Genomic DNA, 21486 nt, shown 5'->3' with positions numbered 1-21486 from the left:
AACTGCAAACAAAAAGAACATTCATGCTATTAAGGAGCTTATATTCTAATGGGATAAACAATGCAAAAAAGAACTAAAAATATGATTTAATAATGGAAATGTCACTAAAGAAGCTATATTACTATTTGTTAAGATGCTATGCTCTAGCAACAATGAGACCATGGGGGAATGAAGGGAAAAGAGCCTGTGCAGGGACAAGGTAAAAGAGTTCAAGAAGAATGAAGAGAAAAGCCAAAAAAGAAATCAAAATATGGCTGGCCTAAAGAATTTTCTTAATATGGAGGTTTTAGGATAAATAGACCAATCAGAGGAAGGGACCACTGGGCCAGAGTGAATTTGCAACCTGAGAGGATCAGGAGGAGAGAAACAGAAATAAATAAATAAATAAGAAAGCCTATTGTTAGTTTGTAACATGCAATTAAAAAGTTTTTTCCCATTGAGTTAGTACATTAACCACAGGTATTTGGAATAGGCATTGTAGATAGATGATGGGTTGGTTCAGAATTGAAAAAGAGGAATAAAGCAGGCTGGATTGTATTTAGGAAATTCAAAGTATTTTTAATTCTCAAAAATTTATTCCTAAGCATAAAAACATGTTCTATAAAAAAGAGTCTCTATGAATGCTATATGGTTTTGAATATTGGAAATCCAGTCTCTGAAGAAGTAAATTTGTAACAAAGCAAAGTGGATAAAAATACAGATTATATTAAATGTGTTCATTGAGATGTAGCTTGGAATAGATTAATTTAAATGAATTTAATATATTAAAAGCACTGTGTTAAGTGTTAGAGATATAAATTATAAAACAAAATAGTCCTCTGTTCTCAAAGAATTCATATTCTAAATGGGGAAGATAATATGTAGAAAAGGTTTTAATTGCAGATCAAATGAAAAGATTCTTCTTTCCTCCTGCTTAGTAGCAAAGAAAATGGTGATCCAATTTCTTTACTGTCATTTCCACTAATAAAATTCTTTAGTTCATGATGTTGAACCATTTGACAATTTCAAAGACTTTAATAAAAGAATAGTCTAGGAAGGAAAATGAGTATAATAGAAAATTATCGCATTAAAGAAATGATGAATATCAAGATTCCATCATAGTCATATATCACAATTCTATAGATAGGTATTCCCACAGGGAAGCAGATAATATGATAGAAAGGGTGTTGAATTTGGAGTAAGAGTACCTGAGTATTCTTTCATTTAATATCTGTTATTCCATACATATAATTTAGTTCTTCCTAGTCTCAGTTTTCTCATTTTTAAAATATTGAAAGTTGGATCAAATTATCTATTGGTCCTTTCTGGATGGTCTCATATTGAGTTTGAGTAGGAGGAAGAGCTTTAATTCATAAAGGAAACTTCTTTTTTTCATTATTTTAGACCCCCTCATGTTGCTGCAATATAGGCATATTTGATTACATAATCATTGTGATATTATTTAGGAATACTATTGTAAAATAGGAAAAAAAATCCATAGATATGGAGTAAGAGACTATTATTGTTGTCCAATCATGTCTGACTCTTTGTGACCCCATGCACCATACTGTCCAAGGAATTCTTATAGAAAAGACACTGGAGTGGTTTGCCATTTCTTTTTCCAATGGGTTAAAGCAAATAGAGGTTAAGTGACTTGCCTGATATCATCTAAATGTCATATCAATAAATGTCTAAGGCTGGAATTGAACACAGATCTTCCTGACTCCAGACCCAGCACTCTATTCACTGAGTCATCTAGTTTTCCCTGTAATTAGGATACTAGATTTAAACCCTGACTTCTTATTTTTGTATGATCTTAGCCAGGCTACTCCATTCCTCTGGGATTGAGTAACTTCACCTGTAAAATGATAGTATTGAAACAGATTATTTCTAAGGTCCTTTCCATCACAAAAGCTCTAATGCTATAGTGGAGACCATTATACAGGACACCACTTACTCAAAAGAATTTATGCAATAACATAAAAGGCATAGGGGATATACACACTCTTTTTTACTTATATTTTCAAAGAAGTGATACAAAAGACATAGTTGAAGATATTTAGGACAATAAGATGGGAGAGGGTATTGAGAGTAAGTATGAGAAACAAATGGACATTGATTAGAGCCCAAGTAGAAAATGTTTAAGAGAAAATGAATAATCATTGTAATGGAAAAACATCAATAAATTTAAAGTCTATCAATTGAAGAATAGCTACATAGACAAAATCATGGATTTTTTTTTAAATCATCAAAGTATTTAAATGAAAGTTAACCTATGTTCCTCCAATATCCATTTTCTTGGATATTGTCTGGATTCCATTTTCTGGATTCCTCTAATCCATTTTCTTGTCATTTTATTGCTTCCCAGTTTCTTCAAATACCATTAAAAGATGAATATTCATTTTTTCATTAATTCCCCCATTTACTTAGTGTTCGTGGAATGGTATAATTCATCACTTTGATATTTAAGGACTATTTCCAGTGACTTCATTAATTAAAAATAACAAGAAATTTTAAATAGAAGCAAAGAGATAGTCAATTTTTCATGTAGACTATCAGACATTACCTAGATTTGGGAGTAAATACAGAAGATCTCTTTTGATTCCTTTCAAGTCCAGGAATTACGGCTAAATAAAACCAGGCAAACAGCTCCAACCTTATTTTGCTCAGTAGGGGAAAGAGAAGAAGCAGGGGGAAAGGCAGATAGTTAGGGATTATTCAAAAGGAAGAGATAATTTTGTTAAATTGTTTATTATTGCAATCTGCAAAGTTTAAGGAGGCACATCATATCTTGACCTATTTTTTCCAGATTTTAAAGTTTTATCATCTAGTGTGTTGCTTTTTAGCAGGTACTCTATTTTATGTTAAAGGACCTCAGCAAATCATAATCTTTTAAATTTTGAAGGGAATTTAGAAGTAACTTACTATAATAATCCTTACTAAACTTTACTACAATATTCTTTGATCCTACACAAAGCATACAACTCAATTCTAATGATTTTAGTCTAAAATTTACCTAAAGCACAGAAGTCTGGCAAATGGTCATGTGGCATTTGCACATTCCTATATTTCTTACTCTTTGTCAATTTTAGAGATCTCTCACTTCCCTTTCCATTATTACCAGCCCCCATAAGAACAACAAAAAAAAAAGGCTTAAAGAAACCTTATATTACTTTTGAAACTTTGACAATCAAATTAAGCATTGTGAAGTGCATTGCTTCGTAGAAACAAATTGCTTCCAATTTTTGCCTCCTACTGACACTCAGATAAAGAATTATTCAGTCTCATTATGGTAGCACTTAGAGACAAAAATAAAAGATTTTTCCATTATACAAGAAGCAACATCTGTTATTAATTTTGAAATCTTTTGGCAGTTGCTTGTTATTTTCAATGTTGATATAAGCCTGCCTGCATTTCTTTTCTTGAAAGTTTGAAATGAATTAAATAAAAGAATGATCAAATGTCACCCAGATTTTCATTTCACTTAGGTAATCCTAAATCACATGATGCTGAGACTTATTTCTGATTTCCATAAATCTTCAGTTGCAAATAAAGATATATACAATACATAAAAACATTATGCACATGTGAGATTCCAAAATTAGGCAATGCTATGAAATTCATATAGTAATAAGAAAAATAATTCCATATGCTATAAATAATGTTGTCAAAAAAAGTAACTGCTTAATCTTTCACTTTAACCAACAATGAGAAAAGATGGTAATTGGACTGAACATGAAACACAAGTTGAAGAGGAGAAATACAGTTTATATAAGTAAAGAATGTTGAAAGGATGAATAATTTCTTGAAAAGGAAAGGACCAAAAACAAATGTCATTTCATTCCTATTCAACTCATGAACACAAATAAAATTTTTAAAAATCAATTGATTGTTTTTGTGAAAATGTAATTTTGAAATTTAACACTGATAAAAATAGATTAATTGTTTAAAAACTCAAGATACGTAAAAATCAAGAAAATAAGTATTAATAACTAGGATTGCAAAGGAGTGACTATTTAGGAGACTTAAAAAGGAAATAAGAATAAAAGAGAATTTAGAAAATGCTTCTAATTTGAATGAAAGAAAGGCATAAAATTTTAAAATAAAGACATAAATATACTTTCATCTTTTTATCACTGGAGTCTAACATATCTTAACAGATAGTAATTGCTTAATAAATTTTTCTTTATTTGAACAGAATAACTGGAAAACATGAGAATCTATTGGTAGTCACTCAGAAAAATATAAGATACTGAGAAGAAATCAAAAATGTTTTGGAAAGACTAAAATATAACTGAACAAATTAATTTATTTGAATGCTGGAATGCCAAGTTATGCAGATAAGAAGGAGGGAAGAATATAATTTTTGTCTCTCTCCTCTGATGCCCATAGAAGTCCTGCATTGCTCCCATGGCTCTTAAAATACCAAAAATTTGAATATGTGCTCTAATTTCTTCTTTACATCCATAAGCCCCTTTGGGGGAGGAATTGTATGTACTCATTGAAACATACACTTAGCATTAGAAAGGATATTAAAAGTTGTTTAGTCCAATCTTTTCCTTTTAAAAATAAAAAAATGAGGGACTTAAAAGGATACATGATTTGTCTGAGTAATCATTTTTGTATCATCCATGGTGCCTAACATTGTCCCTCTGACATATTGGTCAACAAATATATATTAAATGAATGTTGAATAAGTGGATATATTGGTTGATTCTAGATGAATGACATTTCATATTTTTTTCCTTAAACTCCTAACTCTAATACAGCAATAAGTTCAGTTCTCAGAGTGATGAGCACTATGCAACTGTTCTGATAAGCATAGATTTTTTTTTCTCAAAAAATTCCTAAAGATTCTTCAGGGACCTACTGGATTTCATAAAACAGAGTATGGAAAATATTCCTAGAATAATACATAATTCAAATTCTATTTTGTAGTTTAGGGAATAAAAACTCACTCTTATAAACAGAAAGGCCAGAGTTCAAATTCTGCTTTTTACACATACTGGCAGTGTGACACTGTATAAAGCTCTTCATTTTTCAGTATCCCCAGGTAACTCATTAAACTATAAGTTTCAGGGAAAGTGTTAATCTGCATTGGGAAAGGCAGTTTTCTTAACTAAAAGTTCCAGATTCAGTTTGGAAAAGTACCTTGCTAGTGGCATACAACTGACTGATGATCATACCTAAATTATTTTATCAGCATTGCATCAGCTTAAAGAATACATGCTAAGACTAAAAGCTACTTATTTATTTTTATCATTAACTTTCATCAAGGAAAGTAGAAATGTATTCTCCATCCTACAGAACACAGAATAAGATGGTACTCATCATATTTAAGAAAGCCAAAAGGAATTCAAAGTGACCATCAGGTTGGAGTTAAGTCCACACAGTGAAATTGTCTATCAATAGATGAATAAAACAACGATGGAAACATCAACTATATCAACCACAAGAAGAAGGTGTCCCAAAATACAAAGACAGCAAGAAAAAATTTGAAAATTAAGCTGAATGTGAGTCAGCAATAGAATGCTGTTATATAAAAAATGGACATGAAATGGGGATATATAAACTGGATTATGCTATGCAAGAGTCTGGAAATAATCCTTCTATATTTGGCCTTCACTGATGCTATCTTCAGTACTAAAACACAGTGGCTAGCTCTGCTTTGCATATTTTTAAAGGATTTTGAGAACAAAAAGATAATACATAAAAGAATACAAATTATATTCTTGCAAAGGAAAGTTTTTAAAAATGAAGTTATTTATCCTGGAGAAGATAAAGCTACCAGGATGGCTTTCTTTAAGTGCATAGTGATTATCAAAAGAAGAATGTCTATGTCTTGTTCTCTAACTCAATAATGTCAGAAATGGGCTAAAAGGGCACCAAAAGAAAATGTGGTTAAATATAATCAATTAAGTAATTACTTATCAAGCTCTAAACCATATGCCTAGTGCTGTTTTGTATCATTCCAATACAAGGAATGAAACAATCCCTATTCACAAGAAGCATGCATTCTAATAAGGGGGGATAAATTTATGACATATAAATATAAAGTGAATAAATGAAAATATTTTGAACAAGTTAGGTTTAAGATGTCCCAAGGATATAAAGTTTGTCTCAGTAAACAATGTTGACTGAATCTTAGAAAAAAGAGTGGGACCAAGACTGATCTAGAAATTATCTGCATAAAAAAGACAGTTAAACACATAGGAGCTAATAGTTACTGAGTGAATAAGGGGAGAAGAGAAGGCTTAGGATAAAAACTTGGGGAATTCTCACAAGTAGGAAGAATGGTACCATGGGCAGCAAAGGAATCTGGGAATAGGTTAGATAAGTAAGTAGAGAGTCAGGAGACAATAGTCAAAAAACAGAGAGAATGGGAGTATCCAGGATGCTGGGGTGGTCAACAGAATCAAATAAAGGAAACAAGTCTAGAAGAATGATGATTGAAGAACTTCTGAACTATAGGTATGATGAACACTGAAACATACCAAGTTTGGCTATGAAATCACATCCTTTGTAGCTTTATTAAAGTAGGATATCTGCCCTTCCAGGGTCACAAGAACTCAGACTATTTAATCACTTAATTAAAACCACTCTCTCCAAAATTACCAATTATCTTTTGATTATCAAATTTAATAGCCTCATCTCAATTTTTTTCTCAATTTTCTTGCCTCCCTGGAACACTTGATCTTGTCATTCATCTCCTTGATGTTCTCTCCTAAGTTTTTGTGACAATGTTCTTTCTGATTCTTTTATCACCCTAGTATCTCCTCAATATCCTTTGCTGGATCTTATTCCAGATCATGTCACTAAGTGTGGATGTCCCCTAAAGCTCTTCCCTGGGCCCTTTTTTCTCTTCCCTCACTCCCATATATTAATTTATCTTCTTTATTCAAATGATTCCCAGATCTATATATCCAGCCCTGATCCCTTTCCTGAGCCCCAATCTCATAGCACCAACTGCCTTTCTTATATTTTAATAGGATTTTCATCAATATTTCAAACTTAATATGTCTAAAAGAGAACTCATTACCTTTCCTTCAAACTGTCTCCTCTTCCTCTTTTCCCTAATATGTTTAAAGGCATCACTGTCTTTCCAAATACCTAAGCTGACAACATCAATGTCATCCCTGAATCCTCCCTCTCACTCACTTCATATATTCAGTCTGTGAGCCAATCTTATTTCTACCTTGATATCTTTCACATACAACCCCTTCTCGAGATTAACACAGCCACTGGTTTATGAGATTTTCCTTCATTTATAGTGTCTATACCTTGAATGTACCTATTAATTTGTATTTTGTATCCTTTAGAATTTGAGCTTCTAGAAAATAGAGAGATTTTTGTTCTTTTTACATCTTCTGTGCTCTTTCAAAAGGTTCTTAATTCTTAATAAATGTCTGTCGACTTACTGTTCTTGACAGATCACCTGAGAAATCCATGTCATATTTACCATCTTAATGAGAAGTGGGAATATAGGCAATTTCAGTATTGTAAGATGGACACTTCTGTCCAATAGGGAGGTGTTACTTTACTTGGTTTTCTTTCCAAAGTAAAATTACAGTGTAGTTGGTTGCACATGTAGGAGAGCATGAGAATGCTGTAAGTGAATAACCGGAAGATTCAGGTAAACGAAGACAAAGATCATGGAATCATAGATCTAGATGTGAAAGAAAACTCAGAGCCCATCTATTCCAATTACCTCATTTTACAGAGTAGGAAACTGAGTTCGAGACATGTTGAATGACTTTCTCAAAGTCATATATGAAATAAAAGTCAGAGATGAATTGTGCATCACAGGGGCCTCTGACTCCAAGATCGGGGCTCTTTTCACTATACCACGCTGCCTTTAAGGACATCCTTTTTGCATTTCTTAAGAATGCGGCTAAGGAATTGACAATAGTGCAATGAAAAACATTTGAATTGTTTTTGTTTTTATATAATATAATGGCAATTTGTAGATGATTTAGTTGTATACAGAAAATAAAATTTACCTACCTCTGACTACTTGGAAAGATTGTTGTAAGTATTAAATGAGAAAATGAATATAAAAGAGCTTTGAAAATCACAAAACATCGTGGAAATACCAAATATAATTTAAAAAATGTATTATCATTATTACATTATAACCTTTAATTTTTCTCTAATTTACATGTGTACATTTTATTATATTCTCTGCAACAAATGACCAAGTCTACAAAAAAAATTAGCAAAAATTTTTTTCATGAATTTTATGTGGTAAGAAGTGAAGGTATTAGTTCCAGAAGAAACCTAAGGGATGGGTAAGTCTTTGAGGAAGCATCCTATTAACTTGCCTCATCCTCCATATAGTTTTACATTTAAACTTTCCCAGATAAAGAAGAATCTTGATTTTTCTGTTCTTTTTACAGACCAGTGAGAGAGTTTAGGCTTTTGGAGACACTGCCACTGTAAGTAAATGAAACTATTCTGTGCTCTAATCATGAATTGATTACTACAGATGCTGATCTTAATGTGTTCCTTTAACTATAGTATCATTTTAAAATTTACAAACATCATTAAAATGCAATTAAAATAAGTTTATAGAAGTACACAGTTATTTTAGAGAAGTAAATAGTCAATTACTTAAAACAAAGACTAAATGAAGTCAAAGGAACTTCCCTTGACTTTAAACATTATAACATACATATTTTAACAATCAACATTTTCATATGACTTGAAATGTTTTTCATCAAACCAGTTTGAACACCTATGATTTTAAAATATACTTTGCATTTTAAGTTTTAAAATTTAAAAGAATTCTGACTATAAATAGTTAATCAATCCACAAATCAAAGTATGAAATTTATTATATAATCATTGAATAATCATGGGAACACAGATGATTAAAATATAGAACTTACCTTTTTCACTTACACTCTCACTCTCAATCTCAACATCATCACAGCTTGTGTATTCTGGTGTAGAAGCCAATTCCTCTTCTGAGCTACTCAAGGAAACCTGACGCATTTTACCTCCTTTCTTTGTTTTATGAGGCTTTGGTGGTGGAGGTCTTACTGACTCAGACTGATCTGAGCTAAGGGAATCATTCCTTAACATGGTTTCCATTTTTTCACGCTTTGTTTTCCGGACAGCAGAACTGGGATCTAAGTGGTGTGGTTTCCTTAATGAGTCAGTACGCCTCATATCAGGCCTATCAACAGGGATTGGACTCCTCCGAGGAGTAGGAGGGCTATGATTTGTGGTCCTCTGACGATTAGAACTGGGTCCCTGAGCTTCTCGAGTTCTTTCCATTGAGTAAGAGCGCTGGTTTTCCATCACTGCCCTGCGCTCTGAGGTGGATCTTTGTCTTGATTGCCGCTCCATTCTTAGCATAGGAATCCTAGAATCTTCGAGCTCTGTATTGGCCAATGAAACATCACTATGCCTTCGCTCATGTCGTGCTCGGGACACTTCAGCATGGATGCGCATTTGTTCTTCATAAGGCTGTGGCTTTACTGGATAACGAGCCAAATTAGGGTCACTTCGGTAGCGTGCTTGGTATTCCTCCTCTCTCCTTTGCCTTTCATATTCATCCCTATTCTCCACATCCTCATCATCTATATACTCTTGGGAACGTCTACAACTCCTCCTGTTAGAGTCTCTATAATCTATATGTTCAGGTTCTTCAAACATTTGAGGTCCATGATGAGATCTCCTTTCAGCATAATCTGAAGGAGATCTAGGCATTGCACTGTCTGACGTAGCATACTGGGAATATTCTTCTCTTTCTTCCTGTTGATCGTATCTTCTATTCTGTTCCCTGGATATTGATGGACTCCTTTTCCTAGAGAGTCAAAGAAAATAGAAGATAAGAAGAGTGATGGTAACATTTTTTATGTTGTGGTGACTCACAGAGTAGATGTAATATTAAACATCAATTATATATCAATTCAAAAGGTGTTATGCTATATTTTCTGATTAAAATACACATTAATATGGAAATATATTTTCCATGATTTCACACACATATCCTATGTCAAATTTACTCTTCAGGATGGGAGAGGGAGGGGTGGAGAGGGATGAGGGAGAGGAAGTAAAAGAATTTGGAACTCACATTTTTTTTTAAATGAATGTTGAAATGATTTTTATATGTAATTGGGGAAACATTATTTAAAATAATCACATAATAGAAATGTTATAAGTATTAATTTTATTTACCTAAAATATTTTTATAACAATTATTGAACAATTTTCTGTTATATAGTGATTATAGTGATGCCATTAATTCTATCATGATAAAGAACTCCATTGGCCAACCGCTTCCACATTTCTATCTACACTATAGTTGAATCTTCTGTAATGGATTGTATCTCCCTATTAAAATGTAAGCTATTCCAGAGGAAGTATATCTTAATTTTCTAGTTGTATGCCTATCATTTAGTACAGTGTTTTACACACAGCAAGCAATTAATAAATTTTTTTCATTCATTAATTTATGAGCTTCCTTCTATAAATTCCTATTAAATAATTTGGAAACACTTGATTAAGGCTTACTTTGTATAAATATTTAATTCTAGCCGTTTGTTGGAGCTATGTGACCCTAGGCACATTGATAAACCTTTCTTTGTTTTCCAGATATCTGTATAAGTCTATAGGGAGAGTAATTGTTAATGAATTGTAGTAGTTCAAAGAGTTTCCTTACTAAGAATTCCTATAACATTGAAATTACAAAATAAAACCAAAATCTTGCATACCTGAGTAGATTATCAAGTTCTGGAAAGCAAAAATTTTAGCTTTGACTTCTTTGTACTCAAGTGATAAAACAAATCATATCAGCTGAACACTTAATAAATGCTAGTTGTAAACTTATTCAAAGTCATAAATGAGAATATGATTTTTTAAAAATAACATTATATGACTTTATATTATATTTCTGGGTATTATTGACTTCCTTCATGTATAAAACTGAGCATATTGTTTTTCCTTTATAAAACTGCTCTTCTTTATAACCTCTCTATTTCTAACAGTGGCACCAACATTCATTACTAATGTCAGAAACTTTGGACTTATCGTTAATGTTCCTATTTCCCCACACATCTCAAATTGAAGTCATTTACCAAGTTCTGTCAATTCTATTTTGGCAGCATGTCTCCCATCTGTTCTCTCTTCTCTAGCCCCACTACCACAACCCTAATATAAGCTCTCATTGTCACCCAGGCTCTCCATCCTATTCATCTTTCATATTGCTGCCAGACTTAAATTCCATATATGTAGATCTGATCCTGCCACTCATCTGCCTAAAATATCCAAATGGTTTCCTGTTGCTCAATAAGTAGAATTTAAACTCCTTTGTCTGGAACCCAAGGCTATTCAAAACCTGTCATTTTCCCATCTTCCCAGACTTTTCTTATAATACTCTTTTCTATATACTCTGTGTTCTAGATAAACAGTTTTACTTGTGCCTTTGTTAACATCCCCTTAGTCTAATTTTCTCTATGTCTTTGTTCAAATTGTTCAATTTGGTAAATTCCTATGAAGCTCCTACTACAGACAAGACACTGTACTGGATCATACAAAGACAAAAACAAAATAGTTCCAGATTTAGAGAGTTTACTTATCTCTATCTATTTGTGGAATGTCCTTCCTCTCTTCTCAGTTAAACTCTTATATACTATTTTTTCAAGTCAAATATCGCCTTCTCATGAAGTCTTTTCACATAATCTATTCTTAAAGTTAATCATTCCTTAAGATATCTTATGTATTAGTAAATGGAGTTCATCAAGAGTCCAACCTTTGAAGTGTTCTGTTTTGTTCAATATGTTTGATAATTACATGGATGAAGGCACACATCAAATTTATCATTGTATATTATTGCCATTTGTATATGGCAATTAGACTATAAGCTCAATAAAAGAAAGTGTTTTGATTTACCTAAAGTTTAACTGTTTCTTAGATTCTCTTCATCTGGTACTTTGAATTTATTCATTTATTCAAAAAAGATTTATCTAGAACTTATTATACATTTTAGACTAAATAACAGTTTGTTAAACTGAACTGAATTGTATTTCTTTAAACTAAAATAAATTATCAAGATAAGAATCTACAGTTTATTGATCCTTAATATTATAAGCAGTCTTCATAAAAAAGAAAAAGGAAGATGAAAAAAATAAAATTGTATTAGATATTGTGGTTGCAGAAAATCTAGAGTACAATGAGGTTTTTAGGCATTTTTTCTACTCAAATATTTAAAAGGGTATGATTTTACTTTAGAATTTTTAAAATTGCATCTTCAGAGAAAACAATGTGTATTTTTGCTCTCTTAGGCACCAGATTTTCTTCCTATTCTTGGCACAATTAATCAGTAAACACTGATTAGACACTTACCACATTCTAGGCACAGTAATACATTGGTTATATGAAGACAAAAAAAATTCCATTATTTTTCTTAATAGCTTACATTCTATTGAATGAAATAGTACATACTATGTTAGTTCATAACCTATCATCCTTCACCTGGACTATTGAAATTCCTTGCTAATTAATGTCTTTGCTTTAAGCCTTTCCTTATTCTAACCAATTTTTCACCCAGCTACCAAAAATGCATTTGCAAATCTGATTACATCATTTCCCTATTCAGTAAAAACTAGTCCTTAGTTTTTTTTTTTTCCTCTAGAACAAATTATAATAAGCTTTTGTGATTTAGAAACCTATTCGTAATTTGGTACCAACCTTCCTTTCAAGTCTCATTATCTCATGCTCCCCTTCCCATACTCTTTAATCTCACCTAACTGGCCTCTCTTCTCATATTTGGCAAATATGTACCAAATTATATTGAACTAGAATAGTAGCTATGTGCCTTTCCTATGCCTTTGTATGGAACTAGAATAGTAGTTGTGTGACTAGAGAACAGTGACTAGAGAACAGGTTATAAAGAAGAGCAGTTTTATAAAGGAAAAACAGGGTAGAGATGCTGTCTTGGTAGAAAATGTAAAATTAGGAAGCATAACGAATTGAACATAACACAGGTTATGAGGTTCTGACACCAGAAGAATAGTGATGTTCTCAATACAAATAAGGAAGCTTGGTAGAGAAAGGGATTTACAGGGGGAAATGATGAGTTCTGTTTTAGACATGCTGAATTTAAGATGTTTCCAGAACAACCAGTATGGAATATACAAATCAACTTGTAATATGGGACTTAAGCTCCTAAAAGTGTTTGGGACTATATTGGGACTCATTGGGAATATATATATATATATATATATGTATATGTATATACACATTTTTATATTTATATACATACACACATACGCACATATATATACATAAATCATATAGGAATCAGTTGCCTAGAAATGATAGTTAAACAAATAGTAACTGAGGTAGCCAAAAGATAGTGAAGAGAGAAAAGGGAAGCAGGTCTAGCATTGAGCCTTAGGATGCATTCATAGTGTGAGGGTGCGATATGGACAATGAGTCACCAGGTAAGTTTGAGAAACTGAAGCCAAAAGAAAACAAGGGAATCAAGGAGGAGGAGATAGTCTAGAGAGGGTGGTCAGCAGTGTCAAATGTGGCAGAGAAAACAAGGAGAATAAAGACTAAGTTTTGGCAGTTAAGATAACTTTGAAGAGAATTTAATCCTGAAGACAGAAGTTTGAGTGCAAAGGACTGGGAAATGATTACAGATACAGGAAATGGGAGCTATTTGTAAATGGATTTCTTTTTTCTAGGAGTTAGGTTGAGAAAGGGATGAAAGATATAGAATGATAGCTTATGTGTTGGTAGAGTGTAGTGTAAATTTTTAAAGAGGAAGGAGACTTGAGCATGTTTGTAGACAGCAGGGAATGAGCAATTATGAAGAGGCTGAAGATGATAACGTAAGGCTGGGGCAGCAGTAGAAAGAAGAGAGGAAAGGAAAGGAGAATGATTGAAGTCCTACAGAAGACTGAAAAATGGTGGTCTTACTAGATCTGGTCAGAAAACTGAGCTTCAAGTCCTGGAGGTACCACTTAAGCAAGTAATTTAACCTGGATGATATTAATTTACTCAAGTATAAAACAAAATGATGGAAAGATGTAATTTTCCTTTTGTCTTTATATATGCCTTGTCTAGAACAGTGAATTATACATACAAAAAAAGGAAATGTTTATGATTTTGTCAGCTCAGGGAACTCCTCGTATAGGAAAACCCTCATCTAGTTCACAACTCATTTATAAATCTAGAAGAGGACAAGCATTTATTCAATACCCACCATGTGCCAGCCTAGTGTTGAGCACTTTATGAATATAGTTTCACTAGATCCTCACAATAACCCCAGGATGTAAGTGCTATTATTATCCTCATTTTACAATTCAACAAAGATGAAGTGATTTGCTCAGGCTTGCATAGCTAATAAATGTGTGAGGCTGGGTTTGAACTTAGATCTTCCTGATTTCAGGACTAGTGTTCTATCCATTATGGGATTATGTCCTCAATGGGTCTGTGTTTCCCATCATCCCATCAACATTCTAATATTAATACTGGGACAGGAATGGCTAGCAGAATGTCTTCATCAGAGTCCAAAAAAAGACTGGACATGATGGGGTAAGACAGAATCAAAGTTCTGAAATAAACCCAGTAGAAAACTACAGCATGGGTAAGGGGAACTTAATGACCACCTTCACAAAAAAAAAAAAGGAAATGATTCTAATAACTACAAACTATGTATTTACTTTTTTGTTCCATCAAGTACTCTGAGCCCATTTTCCCATGAACCTAATATATGTACTTGGCACTGGGAGAGTGTATCATAAACTTTTGGAGGAATTCTCTATAACAATGGTTGTACATCATTATCTTAGTAAATACTCTACTCTAAAAGCTACTTACCTTTAACAAACTAATTATATCCATTAATATTAATGGTGAAGGGAAGCACACTGATGAAGATTTATGAACTATGTTGCATCCTAACCTCTCAGATCTAGCTATCCCTAGAGTCCTGAGGAATATAACTATGCTTTGGAGACATGAATTGTCATGTTTCAACACATTAGCATCATAATTACAAATGACGTGTTGTTCCATAAAATGATGGGGTTTTTTGTTTGTTTTTGCATTTATGATAAAACCAACTCCTTTACTTACATTTCTTAGAAGTTTCCATACTATTGAGAGAAAATAATATACACACAGTAAATATAAAATATAAATAAGATAATTTCAGCAGGGAGGACACTAAGAACTCAGAGGAATCATAGTAGCTACATATAGGAGGTGGCATTTTTGCAGGAATTTAGGGGCTCTGTAAAGCAGAAGAGAAGAGTACACTCCATGCATGAAGAATAGTTTATGTTAAAGGTCACAGAGAGGATCTTTCATATGGAGAAAAAGTCCAAGAGTTTGACTGGAATGTGGAATGCATGAAGAGGAGTAATGTGCCATTAGCCTGTAAAGAGAGGTTGAAGTCAGGTTGAAGAGGGCTTTAAATGTCAAAGAGAGACATTTGTATTTTGCTCTAGAGGCAATAAGGAGAAACTGAAGCTTCTTGAGCAGAAGAGGAATAAGATCTGACCTGAATTTAAAGAATCTTTATTTGGTAATAAAAATTTGCTAGGCTGAAAAATTTGGGAGACTCCTGCTCCCAAAGAGTCTGTAGTCTAGTAAGAGAAGCAAACATTTTCACAAGTATTTATAATTCAAAGTAAAATGTAATGAGTATAAAGGAAAAGTCCAAATAAACTACAAGAAGAGACTGTTTCTAGTGTAGAGTATCATTTCAACCCATTAAATTGAAACTTGAAGAATTTTGCAGTGTGAACATAATATTTCTTTTTTCAGGAAAAAACAACTTCTAAATTTAATTTTTCAATCCCAAAATAAAAGTTTTCTTTAGGTCTAAAAATCATACCTAAAATATAGATATATTGCATAACGAGATCTACTTGCATCACTTATAATGAACTCCACAACTTCATTGCCTTCTCCATTTTTTGATGTTATTATCATCAACAACTACAAATAATGGGACAAGTTTTTATCATTTTCATATCCAAACAATACTTTCTTTTTCTTCTTCCTACTCTGCAAAAACAACTTTATCTCCAACTTTGCTTCAATTTTGCCAACATGTGTCAGACGGTATTTTTATTCCCACATGTAATTCTTTCCCATTTGCTTTCTATTCTATTCTATTTCATTTCTATTTTCTATTCTACCTCAATAATAATTTATTTGTCTCATTTTCACTTAACTCCTCACACTCTTATTTACAAAATGATCATTTTTTTTCTGTTGGGTTTCTGCTTGGAAAATAACAAATCTTAACTGGCGATCACTTTCTTGTTGCCACAATATAGTAAATGGAATGAACTGTCCCTTTCTCCTTTATCCCCACATAAAATCATCCTCAGAAATCTGTCTCATTTTTTAATTTGATGCTGCTCACAACTTTTACTTTGTATTCTCCAGCTGAACCATTCAAGGTTATTCTTAAGCATTTCTTATAAATGAATCATTCACTTTTGCAGTCTAATTTTTATATTTCCTATTAGGCACTCTGCTATGCCTATTACACTCCTGTAACTAATGTGTATGTAACAATCAATGATTTCCTTGAAATTTCATATCAAAAAATTTTGTGAAATCTCTTGGAGGACTATTCCTAATAAACTTTTTTCCAATTAAAAATTAAAAGCAATTACATTGTTTATAGTTTATCATCTTAATAATTTATATGCTTAATACTTAATAATTTATGTACTTTGTAAATTATTTAATTTTTAAGTAATTTCCATTTATTTCCATTTTAGAAATTAGTCAGTGCCACTTTCTATATTTTATCCAATTTCAAATAAGATCTTCATTTTCACATTCAGTATAAAATAATTTTGAAATCCTTTAAAATTTATGCCAATAATTTAGAAAAATTCACAAATATAGTAAAAGTACTTAAAATTTTTCAGCTAAAGAAACATAAGTAACTGTATTATTTAACAAATTGAATAAGTACTGTTATAAAGATACAATTGAGACAACATACATTAAAGAGTACCCTTTTTTAATATAATGAAGATTTTGAAAAATGGTCTCCTTGAGAATAAGTGACAATATTCTGCTTTTTAATGAAACATTTATATTCCAAAACTCACTTTTAAAATTATACTCCCTATAACAGAGCATTCCTTATAATCTCAATTAATTGGACCTGATTTAGACTTTAATAAAGGATAAAAAAATAAGAAATAAAAACAATATTTGGAATAGTTAACAATCTAGGACAATAAATCAATATGAATAAAATTGCATGAGTTATAAATCATTGCTATTGTAAGAATTAAGATCATATTCTATTGTTATAATTTTACAATGTATGCATTTTAAAAACCCTACTTTGCAAGTAAATTCTAAAATGTGAAGCTGTCAAAACGATCTGCACTAAGCATTTGACAGAAGTACAAGATCCTGCAAAACATAAAATAGAGAAGTCTCTTTAATAGCTACCAAAAGCTTTAATTAAGCAAACTGATGGTATCCTTAGTCATCAAATATAGCTGAAAGAAATCTCACATTTCTTTTTTGTAAGACAAATTTAGTTCATTTCTTTATTATTTTACCTTTTGATAAACCCGTGCACATCTGTCCAGCATGAAGGATCATATCCAGGAAAATACATCAATGCCTGTGCCCAGCAGTGCTTTCATTTAATCCTTCTAGCTCCAGTAAAATCATATGAACAGGACTTAATCAGGTGATGGAAAAGTCCCTAGTTGCTTACAATCTTTTTATTTCCCCCAACAGACTATTTTTTTTAAGTTTTGTATAAAATCAACACTAATTTCAGTATCTAGGTATCATATCCAGAGATAGCCCAGTAGTCGAATTGTTGGATAGGAGTTACTCTTTAAAGCCGTTACCATGTTCTGTATATAGTTAGAGGTCAATTAAGAATGTTCTCTATAAGGAGGATTATGGTACTTAGCTGATTAGTTCCTCACTAGCACTGAATACCAATCACGGAATGCAGCCAAGGCATTCTTACCCCCATGCTTAAAACATTTCAGCATTTATATGCTAGACTAATATTATGATATTTCTAAGATAAATGTATTAATAGCACCATCATTGAAAAACATATTGGTCAATCTTTAGTTACTAAAATATTGAAATATTCTAAATTATATTAGTATGAAAATAATTTTAATATGAAAGTCGCACAAATCTTTTCTCAATTATTGAAGAATAAGGTTCTTAGTTTGATCTAAAAAAAAATTCCAAAAATGTTGTAAAGTAGGATGCAACAGGTTCTACTGAAACTTGATAATATGTCCCATGAAGCAATTTCATGAGAAACAGCAGACTGATGCTTTTCTAGCTACTTTTTCCTTACCAAGGTCTTTACTGATTTTCCACTTCTTGGAACTAATGAAAAACTGGGAGTTTGTATTAAGACAGATTTCACGTTTAATTATAACCCATATTGTTTAGTTCTATCTACTTCCTCACAATACTAATCATATATTCCCAATTACATTGAAAATTTCTTAAGGGTAGAAATGATTCTTACATTTTGAATTTCCTCATTAACCTCCTTAATCACTCAAAAAAAATTAATAAACCATTATTATGTATCATGCATTGTCATAAGTTCTCTGGAAGCAAAGAAAGAGCAGGGGAGGAAAAAAAAACCTATCCTCTGCCCTCAAGAAGCCAAAATTCTAATGGAGGAAACAACAGGTAAATAACTCAGTATATATAGGATATATACTTTAAATATGCATTATATATATGGAGAGGAGAGGAGGGAAAGGGAGGGAAGGGAGGGAAGAGGAGCAAAGGGAAGGGGAAACAAGGAGAGAAGAAGGAATATACATATACAGTTCAAGTTTAATTTCATGAAATCTAGTCCTGAATTACCAACCAAATTTTGTAGGATGTCTCTACCTGGATGTCTAACCATCTCAAAAATCAACATACACAAAATGGAATTTATTCCTTCCCCTCCATTTGTCCCTCTTCCAAAGTTCTTTATTTCTGTTGAAAGTACCATCATCTTTCTAATCACAAATACACAATCTTATAGTCATCATTGAATCCTTTCTCTCTTTTATCTCACACATTTGCTCACTTTTCAAGTTCTATTAATTCTACCTCTGTACTATGTCATACATCCATCCCTTTCATTTTATTCACTATCCTAATTTAGGTCTTCATGACATCACATTGGCTATTACTCTTAAGCAGTCCTTCTACATTCTTTTGTCTACAATCTATCTTCTGAACAATTGCCTAAATCGCTTGCAAGAGGCTTGCTTAGAAACTTTATTGATTCTCTAATTGAAAACTCCTGAAATGGATCATGTTATTTATTCTTTTTTCACAGACTCTGAATTCCAGTCAAAATGACCTATGACTGTTCCTTGGGCTTGACAGTCTGCCACCTCTCTATGTGCTTTTGTTCTTAGGTTGTTCCAATAACTGGTCATCTCCATTCTTACTTCTTCCTTTTAGAATCCTTATTTTCCTTCAAGGATCCTCTTATGTATTGAATCCTATGCAAAGCTTTTTTATGAATTTCTGCACTTCTCTATTCCCCCCTGTTAGGGTTCAAATGTTGGCGTTTGTTCTTCTCAGGGCACAGCCGGTTTAGAGGCTTAGAGCCCTTCGGATGTCTCCAAATCCAAAGGTTCTGTCCTTCAGCCTCTGCCTCTGCTTTCTTCTGCCTCCAACAGAGATGGAAGATCTCTCTTATCTCCTTCTGGGGAGCCCAGCCACACTTGCCGCGGAGAGAGGGCTTCTGGCGTAGCTCCACTGAAATCCGTCAAAAGTGTTCTCTGCAGCAGAGTCGTTTCTCTCGAGTCTAGCGCGATCAGCCAGCCAAGAGGAAAAAAGTGTATTCTGGAATGGCTGTCTCGCCTTATATGTGAACCTTCTGAGAGAATGGGATTATGGGTTTTCTCCCATAGTGCTCTCTGGCCCAAAGAGCTTTAAGGTGTGGTGTAGAAAGTGTACTTTTTGAAGCTAGCATACTTGTGGAGTCCAATGAGTAAAGGTGGGAACACAAGCCTTGTCTTGATTAGTTCTACTTAGTACCTTGTTTCAGGTTCTGGCCAAAACAACTTCTTGTAAGATTAGATCAACTCTAATTACTTAGCAGTTAGTAAGGATTCCAACACCCCCCCTCAAGCTAATAATGCTTTTTCCTCTTTAAGTATTTCTTTAGCAGCATTCATGTTTCTTCCCTACCATTCAGGAAAATGTAATCTCTAGGAGATCACTACTATTTTTTTTTCTTTATTTTTTTCTTTCTAACTTCCTATCACAGTGCCTAGTATAAGAGATTAATGCATGTTTGTTTAATTGAATTTCTTTAAGGCATAACCTAGTTGACATGTACTGCATAGATTCTGCTTAATTCCCCTAACTAAAAATTGTCTCTTTTGCCTAAAAGTTTTCTATTCCCTATCACATTCTACACTATTATGTTTATTCGTACTTAAAATATCACTGTAAGCCCCTGAGGTCAAGGGATGTCATTTTTCTTCTTTGTATTCCCAGAACATAGCACAGTTCCTAAAACATTACTTGCTAAATCATTGTTTGTTGAATTGAACTGAATTGATACTTTGATCCCTCTTTTTACCACATATCCATTTTTACCACATATAAATTTTTACCTAAAAGGGTTTTCCATTCTTTTGACTCCCTGATTTTCCTGCCATAAACCTTGTTTTGCTTCAGTTACTTCTCAGTTGAAGTAGTCCCCCAATTATTCTCCCTTCCTTGTACCACCTTTCTTCCCCCCAAACCAATCTTTTATATACAGCACAAGATTTATAGTTTCTGCAGATCTTTGTATATTTGTGAAGACACTGGACTGAAAATCAAGAAGACTTGTAAATGCATCCTGCCTTAGGTTATTAATTTACCATGTGACCCTAGGCAAGTCATTAACCTGTATTTTCCTTAACTGGAAAATGAACTAGCTGGCTTCTGTCACTTCCTGCTATAAATCTATAACCTATCATTCTAAGCAGCCATTTTGATCCCAGTCTTCCTATACTGTATATGTGTACAAAAGGAAAGAGTACTTGGTGTAAAGCCAATCTTGTTTCTGCCACTTAAATATATGACCATTGACAAACCATATAACTATCATTTCTCAGACTCAGTTTGCTTAGCTGTAAAATGGAGGAGTTAAATTTGATGACTTTGTAGGTTCTTTCCTACAACAAATCTCTGATCATATGACCTCCAAATTACCTTTGTGGTAGGATTTTGTAAAAATATTTTAATATGGGAGAAAGTAGGTTGAATATAACAAGGAAATAGCTGATATTTAGCCTTCCTATTGAAACTTGCCAAATGAAACTGCTATTTATATAGTAGGAGACAAAAGGAAGCATCATATACCTCTTCTTTCAAATTTTTCTTGCTCCAAGAATGCGAGATTTTATTTTGTTTTGCTCCTTTTTTATCTTTTCCTACTCAAGGGAAAAAGAATGGGGTATTTTCATTTTAGTGAGAGACTGACTCATGGGCAGTGACAAGGAAAAAAAACAC

At 32.7% G+C, this 21486-nt stretch overlaps 1 protein-coding gene across 1 annotated transcript in view; it reads right to left on the bottom strand.

Moving 5' to 3' along the window:
* Positions 1 to 21486, bottom strand: part of RIMS2 (regulating synaptic membrane exocytosis 2) — a 761226-nt gene that overhangs the window by 385926 nt on the left and 353814 nt on the right. The window contains exon 5 of the mRNA XM_051974462.1: positions 8868 to 9790. Coding sequence (XP_051830422.1) covers positions 8868 to 9790 — 923 coding nt within the window. The remainder of the gene's footprint in view (positions 1 to 8867; positions 9791 to 21486) is intronic.

Source organism: Antechinus flavipes, chromosome 1 (assembly GCF_016432865.1).
Source record: "Antechinus flavipes isolate AdamAnt ecotype Samford, QLD, Australia chromosome 1, AdamAnt_v2, whole genome shotgun sequence".
Lineage (NCBI taxonomy): Eukaryota > Metazoa > Chordata > Mammalia > Dasyuromorphia > Dasyuridae > Antechinus > Antechinus flavipes.
This window is presented reverse-complemented; position numbering and strand designations above follow the sequence as displayed.